The sequence below is a fragment of the Lagenorhynchus albirostris genome, chromosome 20, assembly GCF_949774975.1.
Source record: "Lagenorhynchus albirostris chromosome 20, mLagAlb1.1, whole genome shotgun sequence".
Taxonomy (NCBI): domain Eukaryota; kingdom Metazoa; phylum Chordata; class Mammalia; order Artiodactyla; family Delphinidae; genus Lagenorhynchus; species Lagenorhynchus albirostris.
The window spans coordinates 11,292,770-11,311,673 of NC_083114.1; the positions used below are offsets into that span (position 1 = coordinate 11,292,770).

Consider the following 18,904-nt stretch of genomic DNA (forward strand, 5'->3'; position numbering starts at 1 on the left):
GCAACACTTGGACCTGGTTCTTGTACAACAAGAAAACATTGCTGGGGCCCCAGTCGAGGCCAGGCTGGTCTTTGGGGGAAGCCCACCCCTGGGTTAGCCCCCCCACCAGGGTGCCCCAGAGCTTGGTGGGGAGGGGGGCTACACCACTAACTTCCCCACCATTGAAGCCACGCCAGCCCTTCAACTGTGGGCAGAGAGCACTAAGCTGGCTGGCTCTTAGGGTCTCCTGCTGGCCACACGGGGCCACCGAGACCAGAACCACCTTGATTCCAGCAGAGGTACCGGGAGGGAGTGTGTGACGCAGAGGGGATGTGATGAGCTCCACGGGGGAAGCTGGGGGGCTGGCGCCCCAGCGTGTGGCTCTGAGGGCGGGGGGTCTGGAAAGGGCTGCATTTGAAAGCAGCTGCTGTTTGCCTGGAGGTGGCTCTGGGTGTTGGCCTGTCCCGATGTGCCTCCGCTCCCACCAGGCTCGGCCCTGGGCCAGGAAGCTTAGTGGAGGGCTGCTTCCTCTGACGGCCAGAGCTCTGGCTGCTGCCCCACAGATTCTGGGAATTGTCCCCTGGGCGCTGCCCCTGGAAAGGGCCCAGCCTGCGGGCCAGAGTCAGTTCCTGGCTTCTGGGGGGTGGGGGTGCTATGGTGGATCCAAGGAGCCCTGTAGGCATGGGGAACCCCCAAAGGTCTCAAGCCTGGGGCACAGGTGGGGTGTAGCTGCCACCAGGGCCTTCACTCCTGGTAATGCCAGCTCCCTGTCGAGGATGGTCCCCCACCTGGGAGATCTCCGAGCTGACAGCCAGCCCAAGGCAGCAGAGACAGATGTCCTCCAGAGCGACCAGCAACTTGGGTGCCCGGCTCTGCCAGGTTGAGTCCAACGTCCACAAGGTCAGAGGCCCAGCTGACAGGCTGCAGTCCTCACGCCCCAGGCGCTTCAGGGAGCCTCAGAGCCGGAAGTGCCGCCCTGAGGCTTGGGCCACCCCTTCTCCGTGCAGTCCAGGGGGTGTCGTGTCTTCAAAGCTGCAGATGACGCCTTGCCCAGCAAGCTGTGCAGGAAAGTCCAGCCCCCCGGCCCCAGAGTCTGGGGAGGGCAGAGACTGCCCCAGGATCACATAAGCTGGGGACAGGCCGGCCTCTCCCCACAGACCCACAGTGGGCTGTCGTCTTCCTGGGGCCCAGGGCCCCTGCAGCCCAGACCCAGGCCTGGGGGTCTGTCCCAGCGCATGGCTCCAGCACACACAGCCTTCCAGGTTAGCTGAGGACACAGCTTCTTGGAGCCAAGGCCACTCAGCAGTCCCAGAGCAGAGCCGGTGGGCACCCAGCTGTGGGTCACATGGAAAGCTTCGGGACAGCCCTACGGGGCCAGGGCGTCGGGGGACACCTCCCAGACTAGGTAGGAGCCAGGGTTCTTCATTATCCCAGTAGCACCTGGAGGGAGGGGGTCAGAGGTCAGGTGCGGAGCCCATTCCAGAGCTTCCCTCTTTCACCATCCTCCCTATGGGGGAGAAACAGGCCTTTCTCGGGGCTCTGGTAGCATGAAGGGCGTGGGTCTACTGGAGCCAAGGCGTGGGGCAGTGACCTTGGATTTCGCACTGCCGGGAAGCTGCAGCCCCCAGAGGCCAGGCCCAGAGGAAGGTCCAAGGAGGAGTCAGGCCCTGGCACCTCTAGGAGGATTCGGGAGGACAGAGTCCAGAACCGAGCAGGGAGTTCCTGGCCAGTCCCCACCCTGACCTATGCCCCCAGCCCTTCTGAGGAAGGAAGGGGGAGCTGCCCCCCTCCCATGGGTCCACTGGTCAACTCGGGCAACATTTCATCAGGAAGAGGACCAAACCCAGGGTTGGGATGTGCTCAGGCAGGAGTGACGCAGAAGCTGCTCCTGCTTCCAGAACACCCTTCCACGGCGAGCTGCGTGCTCCCCCTCCACTAACCCTGCCTCTGCCCTCCTGCAAGGAGTCTCACCCCCAGCCCCCCGGACCCACACTCACTGCCTCAGACTTTCACAGATGCACACGGCATCACCAGCTGGTTCACCCTGGGGGAGAGACGGGCGGGGGTCAAGGTGGCAGATCAGCGGGGGCCTGGCCCGGGCACTGCTCTGGCGCATCGCATCGCGGGGGCCGGCGGACCGGATGTGCTGGGCAGGGACCTCGTCAGCCCCAGGGGGAGGTGGGAGAGCCCAGGAGTGGGGAGAGGAGAGAGGGAGGGAGAGAGAGAGAAAGAGGAGTAAAGAGAGGAGAAAGAAGTCAGAAAATGAGAGAGAAAAGCAGGGCCAGACCCCCAATTCTGAAAAACATTCATTCCAGGGAAAAACCCACCTAGAACCACCACAAACGCCCCGGGGCCACCCTGGGCCCCCTCTTGTGCTGGAGGCAGCATCGGGGAGGCGTGGAGGCGGGGACCTTGTCAGCCAGCTGACTCACCCGCTCCAAGCCCACCCTCACCCCCGCACTCACTGCTGCTCAGCCTTGGCGCGGTCGCTGAGGAAGAAGAGCGCGGTGGCCAGGAAGAACATGCCACCCAGGACCACGACGAAGGGGCAGAGCATGAGGGCGTAGCCCAGGCTCAGGAACTCCCAGAGCGGGGAGTCCTTGGTGCTCTGGCGGATCAGGTCGGAGATCTGTGGGATGGGGGTGCATGTTAGGGCGGGGCCACCTTCCAGAGCCCTGCACCCCCCCCAACCCCACCCCCAGTACTCACAAAGCCAATGAGGTAGGGGCTTCCGGCATCCCCCAGCAGGTGGGAGGTGAAGCTCTGCAGGGCAACGGCGGTGGCCCGTCTGGTGGGGATGACCACATACTGGGCGAGAGGCAGCAGGTCAGAGGCCAGCAGAGTCAGCTGTGCCCCCCTGGCCTCAGCCCAGGGGTCACAACACTTCTCAAGCTCCCGTGGCCTCAGACTCACTCCTGCCCTGGTGTCTCGACTTGCTCTCCTGGGCCCGCACCCCCTCCTCCCCAGCTTCTGAGACCAGGCTGCCTTAGCGTCTGCACTTGGCCCTTGGCGGGGAGCCAAGTGCACCGGGCACAGGGATCACACGTGGCAACCCTGGGACCAGAACCCTGACCTCAACCTTGCCCTCACCTCCCCACAAGCTAAAGACCCATCTTGGTCTCGCCTCCGTGGGGACCTGCCAAGGCCTGGGCTGGCTGGGATGGGTGATGGTGGGGAAGCAGGACCCTGCCTCGAAGAGCCTCCACTTTTACCCCCAGCACGGACTGCCAGAGCTGCTGGGCCCCCAGAACCCCCACCAGCCCAAGCAGGCCCTGACCCACAGGGGCTGCAGCTCCAAAGCTGGGCGGGCCAAGGTCAGACAGAGGGGCTGGTGGCAGCCCCCTGCCCCCGAGCTCAGCTTCCTCATCTAGTCAGAGCCCCAGCCTTTGTGGACAGTCTGAGAGCAGCCAGTGCCCACCGGGCACCCAGTTACTGGGGGGGAGGGGAGACCTGGATTGCGTGGCCCCATTTCCAGGAATAATCAGTCACTTGGCTGTGACACTTAATAAAATGGGACACGATTTCCCTGGGGCCCAAACCCTGTCAGCATCTGGGGCTGCCCCTGGGGCTGGGGGCAGAGGAGGGGGTCCTGCCTACCGCCAAGGGTACTTGATTCAGGCAAACTCACTCCAACCTTCGCTCCCGCGTGTGCAGTGATCCCCGCCTGGCACTGAGCTGAGTCAGACCTCCCGCCCACCACACCTTTAGCCAGGGACTGGGTGAGGGGGGGCCGTGTTGGAGAGAGACCACCCCGGGTGAAGCACATACACAGGGAAGCTCGGGCGGGGCCCGGCAGGCTTCCTGGAGGGGAGCTAGCCAGGGGCCCTCATGCCCAGGCAGACTGATCTCCTAGGCTGACCCACATCCTGGCACCGAACCCCAAGTGCGCTGAAGGTGGCCCCATGCGGAGTCCTTCCCCCCCTGCCCCCAGGGCCCACCCTGGCACCTCCCACCCTCCCCGCCGCCGCCGGTCCCCTGCATACCCTTCTCCCAGTTCTCTCCCGGCCCTGACTTGGAGGATCACTGAGGACAGGACCAGCCAGCCCCCCCTCCACCACCCCCGTCCCAGACTGCCGCTTGTTCTCGAGGCCACAGCCCCCTCCTGCTTCCTCCCAGGCTGCTCCCATCCCCGCCCAAGGACACGAGCCCCTGCCGCCCGCCGCTCAGATGGGTCTTTGTCCCTGGCCGCCTGGTCTGGAGCCCATTGTTGGCCCCGTGAAGACGGCCTCTGTCTGCCCGACCCAGCCACGGGCACTCGGGCAGGCGCGCCTGGAACCCGGGCTGAGCCGGGAGGGCAGAGTCCACGGGAGCTCAGACCCTGAGGGTGGAGCCCTGGCAGACAGCACCACTCTGGTGCCAGCCTGGCACTGCCAGCCTCCCGGCCACAAACCTGAGCCTCCAGACATCGCCCTCTGCACCCAGTCCCCACATCCTGCCTTTCTGCCTGCTCAACCCTCTGATTCCAGGCCCTGCCCCGATGCAGACCCCCAAATCTCTGATCCCCTCTCTCCCCTCACAAGCCCAGCCGGCTCTCCCACCCCTTCACCCACCCTCCCCATCTGCCCCGAGAGGTTGAGAGGCCCCAGTCAGCACGAGGCAACCTTGGCCTGCCTCACCATGAGGATGTCCGCTGTGATGGCCCAGTTAGAAAACAGCAGCGTCTCCCCTACAAAAATGCAGATCTGCCCGGGAGAGACCAGAGCAACCATCAGGGGGCGCTCTACCCGCCACTGGCCCCAGGCTGCTCCCTGCACCCTGACTGCTGGCCGGGAGCCCCCAGAAGCCTTCCCCCCGGCTCCTGGCGGTCAGGCGCCGGGGAATTTGTGGATTAGCTACAGGCTTCAAGCCAGGCCCACAGCCCTGGACAGGGCAGGGGCAGACTGAGGACTGAAGCCTCCCCGTGGGGGGGCCTCCCCGTGGGGGGTCCCACCCCCTGCCCCAAGTCAGACTGCGTTTCCTCCTCCAGAGCCCAGCTCCCCGGCCACCCTGGCACTCCCACCGCACTCACATAGGCCCCCACGATGCTGCTCTTGGCCGCCACGAAGATGAGGCAGATGAAGATGGCGGAGCCCAGCATACCCACAGCGCACACCAGCGGGTCAGCCCGCTGCGTCCGCGGGCGGCACCAGCGTGTGGCTCCTGCGCCCGTGGCCACCCCGAGAAAACCCGTAAAGCAGGTGATGGCCCCGAAGATGAGGCTGCGGAGACAGGACGGTGCAGCGCGGGTTAGAGGGCAGGGCTGGGCAGAGGGGCCGGCGGCCTCCCTCACCCCGCCGCCATCCCCGCCCGCCCACCGAGCCCGCCTGGCCGCACCTGTCCTTGGCCGCACAGGGCGGGCTGCTGCACGTCTCCGCCGCCTTCTGCACGACTTGGGCGCGGTGCAGGTAGAGCGGGATCCACATGCCCAGGGCCCCTGTGGCGAAGGACACGGCTGACGTGGCCAGGGAGGAGAAGACGTAGCTGCGGCTGGGGAGAGGCCGGGGCAGCAACACTGAGCGGGGGGCCAGCATCCCCGCAGCTGGCAGGGTCGGGCCCAGGAGGCAGGCTTTCCTCCCTCCTTCCCCCAGGGACAGAAGGCCTCAAATGCCTTGCCTACGGGCTCTGGGGCTGAGGGCTCCGGCTTCAGGGATCGTAAACACTCGTAGCCCCAGCACTGGGGACAGGAGTCTGGCCAAGCAGGCTGTGTGGGCCAGCCTGCAAGTTGGGGTCCTCTCCTCTCGGCGCCCCTCCCTCCCTCTTCCCACTGGACCCTTCCCACAGCACTCACTTGCGGATCAGGGCCTTCATGTCTCGCAGCCATGACGTCCGGGCCTTGAGCTGCCCCCCGAGCTGGTCAGCGTGGCCTCTCCTAGTGGCCGGGACCAGGACGAGGATGAGCGTTCCTGTGATCATGCCCAGGATGGGGGACACCTGGTGGGTCAGGGTGCACCAAGTCAGGACACCAGGGCCCAGGCGTCTTTGTCTCTGCTGCACCTGCAAGGGGGAGCAGGCCAGCCACGCCTTCTCTGGGCCCCGGGCTCCTCCTCTGGGCTGGTATCTGCCCAGCCTTCCTGACTGGGCAAAGCCACTGGGGGTGAGGCTAGCATATGGGGCTTGGGGGCTCAAAATGGGCTGTGCCGCCCAGGGGCCGGATGGGAGAGAGGACGGAAGGTGAAAGGGAGGGAGGGATGGTCAGATGGATGGAGGAGGGAGGACAGATGGCTGGATAGTCAGAGAGATGGATGGACAGATGGATGGTTGGATGGATAGATTGCTGGGTGGATGAATTAACACATGGAAGGACAGGAGGACGGATGAGTGGCTAGGTGATGGGTGACGAGTGATGGATGATGGGTGATCGATGGAACAAAAGGAAGGTAGGTGGGCGGACATATGGAATGATGACTGGGAGAGGAGAGTTCCTGGGGACAGGGAGCCAGATACCAGCTCCTGCCCGCCTCCCTGGGTCTGGAAAAGCTTCCCGGGCCAGCTCCTCACCCTGGTGGTGGGGGGGGGGCACTGAGAAGGGACTGGCTGCGCATGTAGCTTATGGTTTGGGAGGGGCCCGTGTGGGTTCCGGGAGAACAGAGGCTCAGGAGCCCCTTTGGGTCTTCCCTGCATCCTGCCCAGTGTCGAGAACAGAATCTCCAAGGCCCCAGGCCTCTCTCCAGATGGAAAGGGCACATCTCGGGAGTCTGGATTCCAATATACCAGTCCCTCCACCAGCTCCTGAGAACAGGGAAATCTGTACCCATCCCCACCAGGCCTGGGAGCCCATGGTCTGGGGAGTTCCTCTCCATTCGCCGCCCCCCATGAAAAAAATTCCACGGAGGCTGCTTCCTTCCTGCTTTTGAGGAAAAAACACTTTGTCTTAAGCTTCCTCTCCTTCACAAGACTGGGGATCTCTGTTTCCTCTGATTGCACTGTCCGCGGCCTTGGCAGACTTGTGCCGGGTCCTCCTGCAGGACAGGAAGTGGTTCCAGACCCCGGGGCCCTCACACAGGGGTCTCGCCTCAGCCCCGCCCCAGCACAGGCCACAGCAGGAAGTGCTGCCGTGAACGTGGAATTTCCTTCGTCCTCACAGACTGGGGCCCCTGAGTGGGGCGAGTCTGGCACCCTTCACACCTCCAAGTGAACTGAAGGAGAAGAGCCCAGGCCCGCGAGGTGGGGAGCCTGGCGGCTGAGGCTCTGTCCCTGAATCTCTGGGTGACCCTGGGCAATGGCTGGTCTGGGGGTGTCCTTACCCGCAAGGCCCAGTGCCAGTCTCCAGCCGCCTGCTTCACGCTGGAGCCGGTGATGTAGCCCAGGCCGCTGCAGAGAGGACAGGACGGTCAGGCAGGGATGGGCAGGGCGTCGGGGGCAGGGGATGCTCACCAGTCTAGGAGGCCACCAGCCCCCGCCCCCACCCAGCCAGCCAGGGAGCTGGTCCAGGCGCTTCTCAAAGCTGCCTGCCCATGTGTTTAGGTCACAGAGGGCCAAACTCCAGGGAGAGGGAGTGGCGAGAAATCGAAGGGACCTGGCCCGGATCCTCACCTGCCCAGAGGGATGGCGAAGTAGAAGACAGACAGCATGAGTGTGCGCGTGTTCTTGGTGAAGAGGTCGCCGATGATGGTGGGCGCGATGGTGGAGTAGCTGGCCTCACCGATGCCCACCAGCCCGCGGGACAGGACCAGCAGCCAGAAGTGCTGTGGGGAGGGGTGGAGAGCGCTGGGGGGGCCCGCCTGCTCCCCTGCCTGCGCATGCCCGCTCCCCGCTTTGCTCCCTACCCGCGGCAGGGCCCAGGAGACAGGAGAGAGGGTGGAGCCCAACCCCTGCCTCAGCAACGACTACACCCCGGGCCACTCTGGGCCTCAGTTCCTGCCCCTGAATAGTGGGTCGGACTGGGTCTAGCTGGCCCAGTGCTCGGATGGAGCTGGACTTGCAGGGGCTGAGAGTTGTAGGTTTGGCGGGGGACGTAAGCCTGTGTCTCCACTGCCACCCTGACTCATTGGGAGACTTCCTCCCTGGGTTCTGGCCCCGTCTTGGGAGCCTCAAGCCGCCCCTGCTCTGTGTCCCATCCCCTGACCAGGCAGCTGGGCTGACCCTAGCAGCACTGAGGACGCAGTGTAAATGGGGAGTGGGCAGGGCAGCCCAGTGGGCTCAGTGCCCCTCCCCCATGCACACATCAAAGAGCAAAGCCCAGCTACATGGGAAGGGTGGGGCCGTGGCAGCTGCCAGTGGTTCTGCCCCTTTGATGTGGACCCAGCCCCTCCATCCCCCCAGCTGCCCAGGGCCTGAGAACCAAGCCTGGTCATTTTTCCCCGGCCCCACCCCGACCACCCATCCGGCCAGCATTGCCCACATCCAGCCCTCCTCCAGGTCTCCCTGTCTCTGCACATCTCTTTCCCGGCCCTCTCTCTGTGCCGCTGGTCCTGCCATCCATGTCTGTGCCTCTCGTTTCCATAGTTCATTCGCTCTCTCACCCTCCATCTCTGAGTCTTCCTTCTCCTGGCCCCTTGCCTGGGCTTCTGTCCCGGAGAAGCAGCAGCCCACAGCCTTTGCCTATTTTTCTGTTGGGTTCTTTGTCTTTCTTGTATTGGTTTCTGTTAGCGTTTTCTATACCATGGGAATTGAGGTTTATTGGATAGGTCACAAATATTTTCCATCATCTTTCTTTCCACTTTGTGGGGAGTTTCATCATACAGAAGCTTTATTTTGTGTTGGTTAATTTGATGCTGTCCAAGCTGTTGATTTTCCCTTAATGGCTTCTGGATTTCACATCTTGCTCAAGAAGGGCTAGTCCATCCCAGAATGATACAAAATATTCTTTTATCTTTTATGTTTGTTATATTTTAGAAAGAGAAAGAAAATGGGTGTGATTTCCTTATTCTCCTCCGTACAAGAGCAGGCAGATAAGACCTCTTTGACAAGGGATCCCATAGATGCCCACTCCTCCCCCAGGAACTGGCTATCTTGTGCATTTGTCACGACTTCCTCTCTACCTTTGCCTGCACATACACGTACCAAGGAACAACATTTAGTGTCCCCTGTGTGCTCTCACACAATAAACATAAAAAGACCATCCCTGGGACTTCCCTGCTGGTCCGGTGGTTGAGAATCCACCTTCCAGTGCAGGGGACGCGGGTTCGGTCCCTAGTTGGGGGACTGGGAGCCCCCATGCCGCAACTACCGAGCACGTGAGCCACAACTAGACAGCAGCCCACGTGCCACAACGAAGATCGTGTGTGCCGCAGCTAAGACCCGACACAGCCAAAAGTAAAATAAATATTAAAAAAAAAAAAGAAAGAGCATTCCATGCGTCTTGTCCCACAACTTGATTTTTTTCCCTCATCTTTTGGAAACCCATTTCAGCTGGTTAATATAGATCTAGTTCATTCATTTGCTGCTAAGAAGCTCACAGTATGAATACACCCCATTCTACCTGGGCGTCCCCCAAGTCGAGGTCATTTCTTTTTTTTCTATTACAAAACTTGCAGCAAACATCCTTACGTAAACCTGTCACTTTGTGTCCACGAGTTGGAGCTTCTCCCTTCGGCATATACCCCCAAGTAGAAGGCTGGGCTGTGCGGTGTACACAGGATTTTACAAAATCCTGCCCCACTTTGCTCTCCAAAGAGGCTCTACCAATTTACACTCCCACTAGTAGCTTGAATAACACTTGGTATTGTCAGCCTTTTTAATTGCCGCCAATCTGATGGGTGTGAAACGGTAACTCATTGTTGTTTTAATTTGCGGTGCCCTGATTACTCAAGAAGCCGAGAACCGTCTCTTCCTACATATGTTGCCTGTTGGGGGATCTTCCCCTGGAAGTGCCTGTCACTATCCTTTGCCCATTTTTTCTACCGGGTTGTTTGTCTTTTTCTTGTTGAATTATAGTTCTAGACCTTTATGGTTTGCTTTTTACTTTACTTTCACCTAGCTGGGATTTATTTTGAAGTATGGTTAGAAATGCAGACCATACTTTATCTTCCATCCAGATGGAGAGTCAATTCTCCCAAAACCATTTATTTGAGATGCAACTTTCATCCTCCACTCAATTCCCATAGAAAGGAGGACTCTGTTTCCTCGATCTCTTAGTTTATCCCTCTGCTGTTTTCATTAGAATAGCCATGTTTTGATAACTGATAGGACAAGAGCCCTTTCATTGTTGTTTTCACAATGTTCTTGGCTGTTCCTGGGCACTTTCTCTGCCAGATTTACTTCAGAATCACATTGCCAAGGTCCACCAAAAACCCCCACGGGACTCGGATTGTGACTGCAATGAACTCATAGATTAATTGGGAGTGATCCGTTTCTCTCTCTGCCTCTACTCATCTTCTCTCCCCATCTCTCCCTTCCTTCCACACACCCAGAGTGGGGCCCAGACTTGACATCGTGGTCCTGTACTCACTGGTTAACCCCAGAAGCAGCCCCAGAGGTCAGATGAGGAGGAGCCTGATCAGGGGCAGAACAAGAGCCAGAGGGGGTCCAGAAGCTTCTTCTGGTCCAGTCCCCATTTTTGACTGTGGCCATCAGGCTCTACCTGATGTTCTAGGCCTGGGATTTTTTGGGGTATTTTTGAAATTTATTTTTAGCTGCATTGGGTCTTCATTGCTGCACGCGGGCTTTCTCTAGTTGCGGCTAGCAGGGGCTACTCTTCGTTGTGGTGCACGGGCTTCTCATTGCGGTGGCTTCTCTTTTTGCAGAGCACGGGCTCTAGGTGCACGGGCTTCAGTAGCTGTGGCTCACAGACTCAGTAGTTGTGGCTCGTGGGCTCTAGAGCACAGGCTCAGTAGTTGTGGCGCACGGGCTTAGTTGCTCTGTGGCATGTGGGATCTTCCCAGACCAGGGCTCAAACCTGTGTCCCCTGCATTGGCAGGTGGATTCTTAACCACTACGCCACCAGGGAAGTCCTAGGCCTGGAGCTTATTACCTGGCCTGACCCTTCGCTATGAAGCTGCCCCATGAAGCAAACTTGTATCCCCCAAACCTGCCAGTTCTCTCTGCCCTCACCTCCAACCTCCTCTCGATCAGTGTAAATCTGACTCACTATTGCCCTTCTTCAGACTCTTCCAGGGTCCAGCACTTCCCTCAGGAGAAAGCTCAGGCCTTCCAACCTGGCATTCAAGGCTCTCCATGACCTGGTCCCTGCCTTCCTTTCCAGCCAAAGCACTCTCCTCCTCAATCTACCAACACACTCCACCATTTCTGCCTCCATGGGGCTGCTCCCTCTGCCTGTGCTATCTTCACCAAAAGGCCTAACATCCCTGTCTTGCCTGCCCAGCTCAACTGCCACCTCCTCCAGGAAGTCTTCCCTGACCACATGGATGTCAGAGACTGCGCTCTCTTCAGTGAGGACTTTCAGCACTTTGCTTATCTTGAAGGCTCTGAACATGGGAGCTCCTGTCACATCTTCCCATCCCCAGGCCTGGATGCTCCCAAGGCCAGGGTCTCCTCCTTTGTCCCCTAGGCTGAACACTCCCTGAAGGCAAATCCTGGTCTTCTCCTTTTTTTTTTTTTTTTTTTTTAAGATTTAATTTTATTTATTTTTGGCTGCTTTGGGTCTTCATTGCTGCATGCAGGCTTTCTCTAGTTGCAGCGAGCGGGGGCTACTCTTCATTACGGTGCGCAGGTTTCTCATTGTGGTGGCTTCTCTTGTTGCGGAGCATGGGCTCTAGGTGCGCAGATTTCATAGTTGCAGCACGCAGGCTCTAGAGCTCAGGCTCAATAGTTGTGGTGCACAGGCTCAGTAGTTGCGGCATGCGGGCTCTAAAGTACAGGCTCAGTAGTTGTGGTGCACGGGCTTAGTTGCTCCACGGCATGTGGGATCTTCCTGGACCAGGGCTCGAACCTGTGTCCCCTGCATTGGCAGGCGGATTCTCATCCACTGCACCACCAGGGAAGTCCGTCCCCTTCTTCCTCTATCTCCCTCTATAGTAGCCATCATGTGATTGTCCATCCTCTGCTTGAAGACCCCTAGTGACAGGACACTCACTACCTCTCAGAGCAACATATCTCCTCATTGGAAGAAAGAACAGAAATAATGATTTGTTGAAACCTGCCATGTGTCAGGGTCTGGACATTCATGAGTTCAATTATTTCTCACAACCACCCTTCATACTAAGAAGTATTATCCCCAATTAAAGATGAGGAAACTGAGGCTCAGAGAAGTTTCTCCAGATCACAAAGCTGAGTGGGCCACAGAATTGGGATATTCAAATCCAGAACTGTGAGAGCCAAGTAAGAAACATCTTCCTTCCTGGGAATTCCCTGGCGGTCCAGTGGTTAGGACTCCACACTCTCATTGCTGAGGGCCTGGGTTCAATCCCTGGTTGGGGAACTAACATCCCACAAGCTGCACATTGTGGACAAAAAAAAAACCAGAAAGGAAGATCTTCCTGACACTGAGCTAATGTTTGTCTCCCTAGGACTTTGACCCAAGGAGCTGGCTGATGGTCGGACAAAGAGCAAACTGTGTGAGGCCTAGAGAAGGGTAGTGACGCATCTAGGGTCACACAGCAAGATGACAGCAGAGCCAGAACTAGAACCCAAGGGTCCTGACTCCTTGCCCAGACTTGCCCCCCTGATCCTTGCATCCTCCCCAAATCAGAAGCAGCTCAGAGAGAGTCAGGATGCCACACAGGGCTGTGAGTCCCTCAGTTCAAGGCCAGCACGGGGAAAGCCCAATCAGTAGGGCCAGTGTATAGAAGTACCCAAAGACCCCCCTCATCCCACCATACTTGGACCCAACGGGCTGGAACCCCAGTCTAGACTAGGATAGGTCAATCAGACTTGCCACCCGCTGGAGGAACCAGGACACACGGACAGGATGAGCAGGAATGCCGGGTGGAAGGCCCGGGCAGGCCTCACCTGCTGCGGGATGAAGGAGCTGGAGAACGTGACAGCCGACCAGAAGAAAATCCCGCAGCTGAGGATCACTTTCCTGTTGAAGCGGTCACCCAGGTAGCCAAAGATGGGGGCAGCCACCATGAAGCTGCAGATGAATGCTGCGTGGGGAGAGGAGAGCCGCGGTTGTGGCACAGGGGTCTCATGGCTGAGCCCGCCCGCCCAGACCACCCAGCGAGAGGCCAAGCGCCTGCTGAGGAAGCAGCCGCTGCCCGAGAGGGGCAACCTCGGCCAGATCTGGGCCCAGGGGAGGTAGGACAGGCCCTCTGGGTTAGGAGACTCCACGGCTCCATCCTCTTCAACGCCCAGTGGCAGATGAGCCCTTCGGGTACTTTTTAAAAGAGTAAAGATTATTCACTGAACATTTTCTACTTGTCAGGTGCCAGGGGCTCACCACACAGCATCTTGTGTATCTTTCTGACCCCCATCCCACCTCACAGATGGGGAGACACTCAGAGAGAAGTGACTTGCCTAAGGCCCCACCAATAGTAAATGTCCCAGTGGGGATTTGACCCCGTCTGACTCCAGAGCCAGTGTTCCTTATACTTTGCCATGCTACTCTCCTTATTATACTTGAAAAAAAGGTTCAGAGAGGGAAAGGGACCTACCCAAGGTCACACAGCAAATCGGGGCAGAACTGGACCTGGAACCCCCAGTCTCATACCTGCCAGATCACACAGCCACCCTCACTCCCAGCAGACTGCAGAGACTTTCCTGACATTTGGAAACATTGTCATTCATTTGTTCATTCATTCACTCATTCATTCATCCATCCTTTCATCCATTCAACAACAACCAAAATTCCTAGACTCTTGCAGTTTTCATTCTAGTGAGAAACAATGAAATAAAAAATATAGTATGTCAAGGGGTGACACATGCTAAGGAGGGAAAAAGGGCAGAAACAGGAGATAGGAAAAGTGTGTGAGAAAAAGAAAACAGATGCTAACATTTTAAATAGAAAGGTCAGAGGTGACATTTCAGCAAAGACCTGGAGGAGAGGAGGAGACAAATCATGCAAATATTGGGTTGAGAACAGCAAGTGCAAAGGCCCTGGGGCAGCAATGTGCTTAGCATATTTGTGGAACAACAAATAGACCAGAGTGGCTGGAGCAGAGGGACCCTGGGGAAAAGGCCAGACGGGGTAGGGCCTTGTGGCTCACTGTGGTGACTGTGGCTTCTACGGGTGAGAAAGGAAAACAGCAGAGGATGCTGAGCAGAGGAGTGATGTGACCTGGTTTTGTTCTTCCAGAACAATAGAGCAGCAGAGTCTCAGAGGACCCTGTGGGGATGACACTACCAGCATGGGAGGGGCCTTCGAGGTCTCAGGGGGGATAAAGAGTCCAGCAACGCAGGGTAGTCGCTAGGTCAGGCGGTGAGGCAGCCCCTGATCCCTCCTCCTGGAAGGCAATCCCACAGCTGACGGGCAGATGGCCAGACAAAGGCCGGGGCGGGTGGCGGCGGGGGGGGGGGGGGGGGGGGGGGGGGGGGGCGCAGATAAGGTGGCCGGCCAAGCTAAACATTCACAGGGTCTGGCTGTTCCCTCACAGACCTGAGCCCCTAGGAGAAGAGACAGAGGGAGGGGAGGAAGGAGGCAAGGAGGTGAGAGCAGGCTGGGCTGGTGCAGCGCGACTGTCCCTCACTTATCCCAGGGAGCAGGATGGTGAGCGTGTATGGGTGTGGGGGGCAATCTTTTAATCCCAACTGTGTGACTGGGGTCTCGGGCAGAATCAGCAGAGAGGTGCACGAATCTGGGCACCAGAGACGCAGTGCCTGGCCTTGAATTCAGCTCTATTCCTTTCCAGCTGGGTGACCTTGGGAAGGTCACAACCTCTCTGTCCCTCAATTCAGTGGTGTGCTGATAAATGTTTAGCAACTGGCTCTCCAAAAATGAGGCGGGGTGGGGGGGAGCCCTGATGTGTAGTGTTTGCCCATTTTCATGGTGCACATACTCCCACCATGGCCTGATTTCAAGCTACCAAGGTGATGTCACTAATCAGAGTTGGGAAGAGAGATGCAGTCACAGAGTTGTACATAGAGTATTTCTACCACCTAGATCCAACAGACATAAATAACCTTAAGAACGTAGATAATAGTGAAAGGTAGCAAAATAATTAGGGGGTGATGAATTCTGAATGTTTATTACCTTTGGGTTTTTCTTTTTAATAGCTCTTTGGAGTATAATTATACAAAGTATAACTGTACGATTGCTTCACAATACTGTGTTAGTTTCTGTTGCACAACAAAGCGAATCAGCCATGTGCATACACACGTCCCCCTGTCCCCTCCCTCTTGAGCCTCCCTCCCACCCTCCCTATCCCACCCCTCTAGGTCATCGCGAAGCACCGAGCCCATCTCCCTGTGCCATGCTGTGATGTTGTGTAATTGTAAGTTTATATAATTCAGTTTGTAATAACGGTTGTGCTTAACAACCAGCTCACACAATTCCTGAAAACTTAACAATCAACTCTCATGAAGCTAAGCCACCTCCAGCACGCCGACTTCCTCATCTGTAAAATAAAGATAAAAATAGCAACTCCCTGCTTGCTCTGAGCACTGGATGAGACAATGCGTGTAAGGTGCTTAATGCCACGTCCTGCCCATGCCCAGAGTGGGTCAGCTCTTGGTCAACACTGGGCCCTTGTTTAGATCAGTCAAGGTAGGAATTATTTCCTCTTATCTAGAAAAAGAATTTTTCCTGCTGGGTCTGTCTCCCAGGACCTGCCTGAGATCAGACCAGGATATGGGCTGGAAAGAGATTTCAGTCTCATCAGGACTTACACATGTTAGGGGAGAAGGAAGAATTGTTGCCTCTATGCCTGTCTGTATTAGGTGAGGAGTGGACAGAAAGAATCAGAATAGGAGTTGCCCCCCTGTCTGGCCAAGAAGCAGACCCTGTCCATGGGTTGCCCAGTTTAAAGAGTTAAAATGCCAGGGAACCAGCAAGGAGGGCCAAATCCTACCAAGACAATGAAGGGAGGCTTCATAGAGGCAGTGATGGCAGAGCAGGGCACTGAAGGCTGCATAGGAGTTCACCCTGATGATACTACTTAAAATCAAGTATACTAAAATACAAATTACAAATCTTATAAGACTGTATAATGGTTAATGAGGCATAATGCTTATTGTTAGTAATAACTGCAGTTACCGTTCATGGATGTGCCCTGGCCATAAGCACAGATGATCTCATTTGATTCTCCCTATTACCTTCATCTTACGGAGGAAACGGTAGAGGCTAAAAGTAGTGACATCATACAGCTCGTGTGTGGCCAAGCCAGAATTTATACCCCAGTTTGACTCCAGAGTCCTTGCTCTAAATCACACCACAGGTGGCCAGGCTGGGAAGGCAGAAGATCCCAGCTGATGTTCCAAAGGTCAGAGAAAGTTCAGGGTGTGTCGGGGACAGCAGGAAGACGCATGAGGCTGTAGGCTGGGAAGGTGATAGAGAGAGGAAGCAGTGGGAAAGGAGACCACTGAGGGAGATCGGGCCCTAACCCCTAGTTCCAGGTTTGGTGTTAGTTAGAGGGCAGTGGAGATCCACAGCACACTGTTCTCCCCCTTCAAGGAGGAGCGCTGCCCAAGCCCCCACTGGGTGGGTGCAGAGGGGCTGGAGGAGGTGAGCCAGATGTCAGCCATCCTGGTCCATCCCTATCCTCCTGTCCACAGCAGAACCGGAAGGCAGCCCCCCTAGTGCTTTCCGCCTGCTCTTCTGGGTGGGCAGAGGCACCTGGGACTTCGGATGGACTCCTGCTGGGGCAGCCACACCCCATCCCCACCCCTGTCCCGCCAAAGGTCACCAAGTGCCAACCTGAGATTTACCGTCGGTCCCATTGTACAGCTGGGGCCACTGGAAGGTGGAAGAACTTGCCCAAGATGACACAGCAACCCTCCCGACCCTGGACTCTCTTGTCTCTCAGGGCCTTCCCCTTGGGGACAAGGGAATCCAAGGTCAGTAGGGAGACACAATCCATCTTTCCAGCCCTCCCTTCTGCTCTGGGGAGCCAAGAGAAAGGGCCTCTCCCGGCCCTCAGGGTTGTCACCAGCCAGCAGAGAGGCCTGAACACAACTAGGTAGGGCCTGGAGGGAAATAAATTCCTGGCAGAAGGAACAGCACAGGGGCTTCCCTGGTGGCGTGGTGGTTAAGAATCCGCCTGCCAATGCAGGGGACACAGGTTCGAGCCCTGGTCCGGGAAGATCCCACATGCCACAGAGCAACTAAGCCCGTGCGCCACAACTACTGAGCCTGCGCTCTGGAGCCCACGAGCCAGAACTACTGAGCCTGCATGCCACAACTACTGAAGCCTGCACGCCTAGAGCCCGTGCTCCGCAACAAGAGAAGCCACTGCAATGAGAAGCCCGCGCACAGCAACGAAGGGTAGCTGCCACTCGCTGTAACTAGAGAACGCCCGCGCGCAGCAATGAAGACCCAACGCAGCCAAATAATTAATTTTAAAAAAAGAAGCAGCAGCAGCAGCAACAGCACAGGCAAAGGCCTGGGCAGGTGACCCATGTCCCAGATGGGGGCGCAGACCCTTCTCCAGCCAGCAGGAAGCCCTGCTGAAAATAAAGACCAGCCCGGCCTAGAAGCTTCCTGGGCTCAGCACCCACAACCCCACAGTCTTTGTCTGGTTGAGGAGAGCTTTCTGGGCAGACTGGCTGCCCCACCCCTGGTCTCGGCAGGGCCGGCTTTCCCGGCACGAGGACATCCTGTGGTCGGGGTGTGGGGAAGCCCTCCGTCAGCTCACGTGTGCTGAGCCCACAGGTCTGGGACAATGGAGCCGCTGGCAGGGAGCCAGGGCAGGGGGCAGGGCCGCGGAGGGCCGAGGGGGAGGAGTCAGAGCCCCTGGCTCACCCGGAGAAGCTGGGGCTGAGCCTCACTCCCTCCTCTGCAAGACGGGTGATGCGCCCCTCCTCACAGGGCCGGCAGGAGGTCATCAAGGAGACAGGGATCGGGCAGCATCCCTAAGGCGCCACCCACCTCTCATGGTGCTGGTTGGAGGCCAGCACCCAAAGCTTGAAACGACTCCCACTGAGGGTTCTGCGCCCCTGCAGGCAGCCCCCGGACCACCTGCACTCCGAACCCATGGAGCTGCTGAGAAGGTGGCCCTGGAGCAGAAGCGGGTGAGGTCTGCGCTGGGGGAGCCCTGAGCCCCCAGACTGTGGCCTTAGAGCACATGTCCAGCCCCACCTCAGCCTGGGCTGAACCAGGTCTATTTTTACAAAGTCCGGATCTGGCCAACTGGTTATTTGGAGGAGACTCGCCATCCTCCACATCCTGTGGGCAGGGAGGGTGCTCCGGCAGGCATGGGGTGGGTGGGGTCAGGCCCTGCCCGAGCACCCTCCCTGCCCACAGGATGGGGAGGATGGAGGCCCAGGCCGGCGGGCTGATGGGGAGGACCCAGAACAGCCGGCGCCATCGGTACCTGGAAGCCCACCAGACTCAGAGCCCCTACGGGAGGAATGGGAACCACTCCTCCTTCAGACTCTGCTCAGAATATAAACCCTAGGTTGGCCACTGAGGCCTCAGGGAGGGAGATTCTCGGGCCTCCCTTCTAACAGGAGGGTCCTGCGGGGAGAGCCACGGGGGCTGCCCAGCTCTGCCTTCAGAACCTGAGTCTCTGTCGAAGCGGGAGGATATTGCAAGGCTGGCCAAAGTGAGGAGGGAGAAAGGCCAGAAGGAGACTTGGTCCCAAAGCAAAGGCGCCGTCTGGTTTCAGTCTGAGCTGGCTCTTCCTCTGTCCCCACTCTCCCCCTGCCCCCGCCTCCCAATCCTGACACTTCCTCGTGATGCCACGAACCCCAGCCCTGAGTTGGTCCCGAGGGGAAACAGCAGGGGCAGGCCCAGGCCGAACTCTCAGCCACCCCACGCCCCACCCCCCGACCCTGTCTCCTGGCCCAGCAGCTCCTGGTGCCCACAAATAAGCAGGCACCCCAGCTGTCAGCCCTGGCCCTTTGATCTGGGCAAGCAGCAACACCTGGCTCTGACCCTATCGGGGAAGAGCCAGGTGCATGGGGCCGAGGCCAATTAGGTGACCTGCCTGGTAGCCCATTGGGTCACATCCTG

The 18,904-nt window shown here is 58.1% G+C and overlaps 1 protein-coding gene across 3 annotated transcripts in view; it reads right to left on the reverse strand.

Moving 5' to 3' along the window:
- Positions 1–1,278: 1,278 nt before the first annotated feature.
- SPNS2 (SPNS lysolipid transporter 2, sphingosine-1-phosphate) overlaps positions 1,279–18,904 on the reverse strand; it is a 33,943-nt gene continuing 16,317 nt past the window's right edge. The window contains exons 3-13 of one of the 3 annotated variants that reach the window (XM_060133869.1): positions 12,808–12,944; positions 7,492–7,643; positions 7,203–7,269; positions 5,747–5,889; positions 5,293–5,445; positions 4,988–5,177; positions 4,596–4,661; positions 2,689–2,787; positions 2,445–2,608; positions 1,977–2,023; positions 1,279–1,419 (exon numbers count right to left, since the gene is read on the reverse strand). In XM_060133869.1, coding sequence (XP_059989852.1) covers positions 1,981–2,023; positions 2,445–2,608; positions 2,689–2,787; positions 4,596–4,661; positions 4,988–5,177; positions 5,293–5,445; positions 5,747–5,889; positions 7,203–7,269; positions 7,492–7,643; positions 12,808–12,944 — 1,214 coding nt within the window. In that variant the 3' untranslated portion in view covers positions 1,279–1,419; positions 1,977–1,980. Of the gene's footprint in view, positions 1,420–1,976; positions 2,138–2,444; positions 2,609–2,688; positions 2,788–4,595; positions 4,662–4,987; positions 5,178–5,292; positions 5,446–5,746; positions 5,890–7,202; positions 7,270–7,491; positions 7,644–12,807; positions 12,945–18,904 lie in introns of those variants that run through there. The other 2 variants (XM_060133868.1, XM_060133870.1) reach the window with 2 other exon arrangements.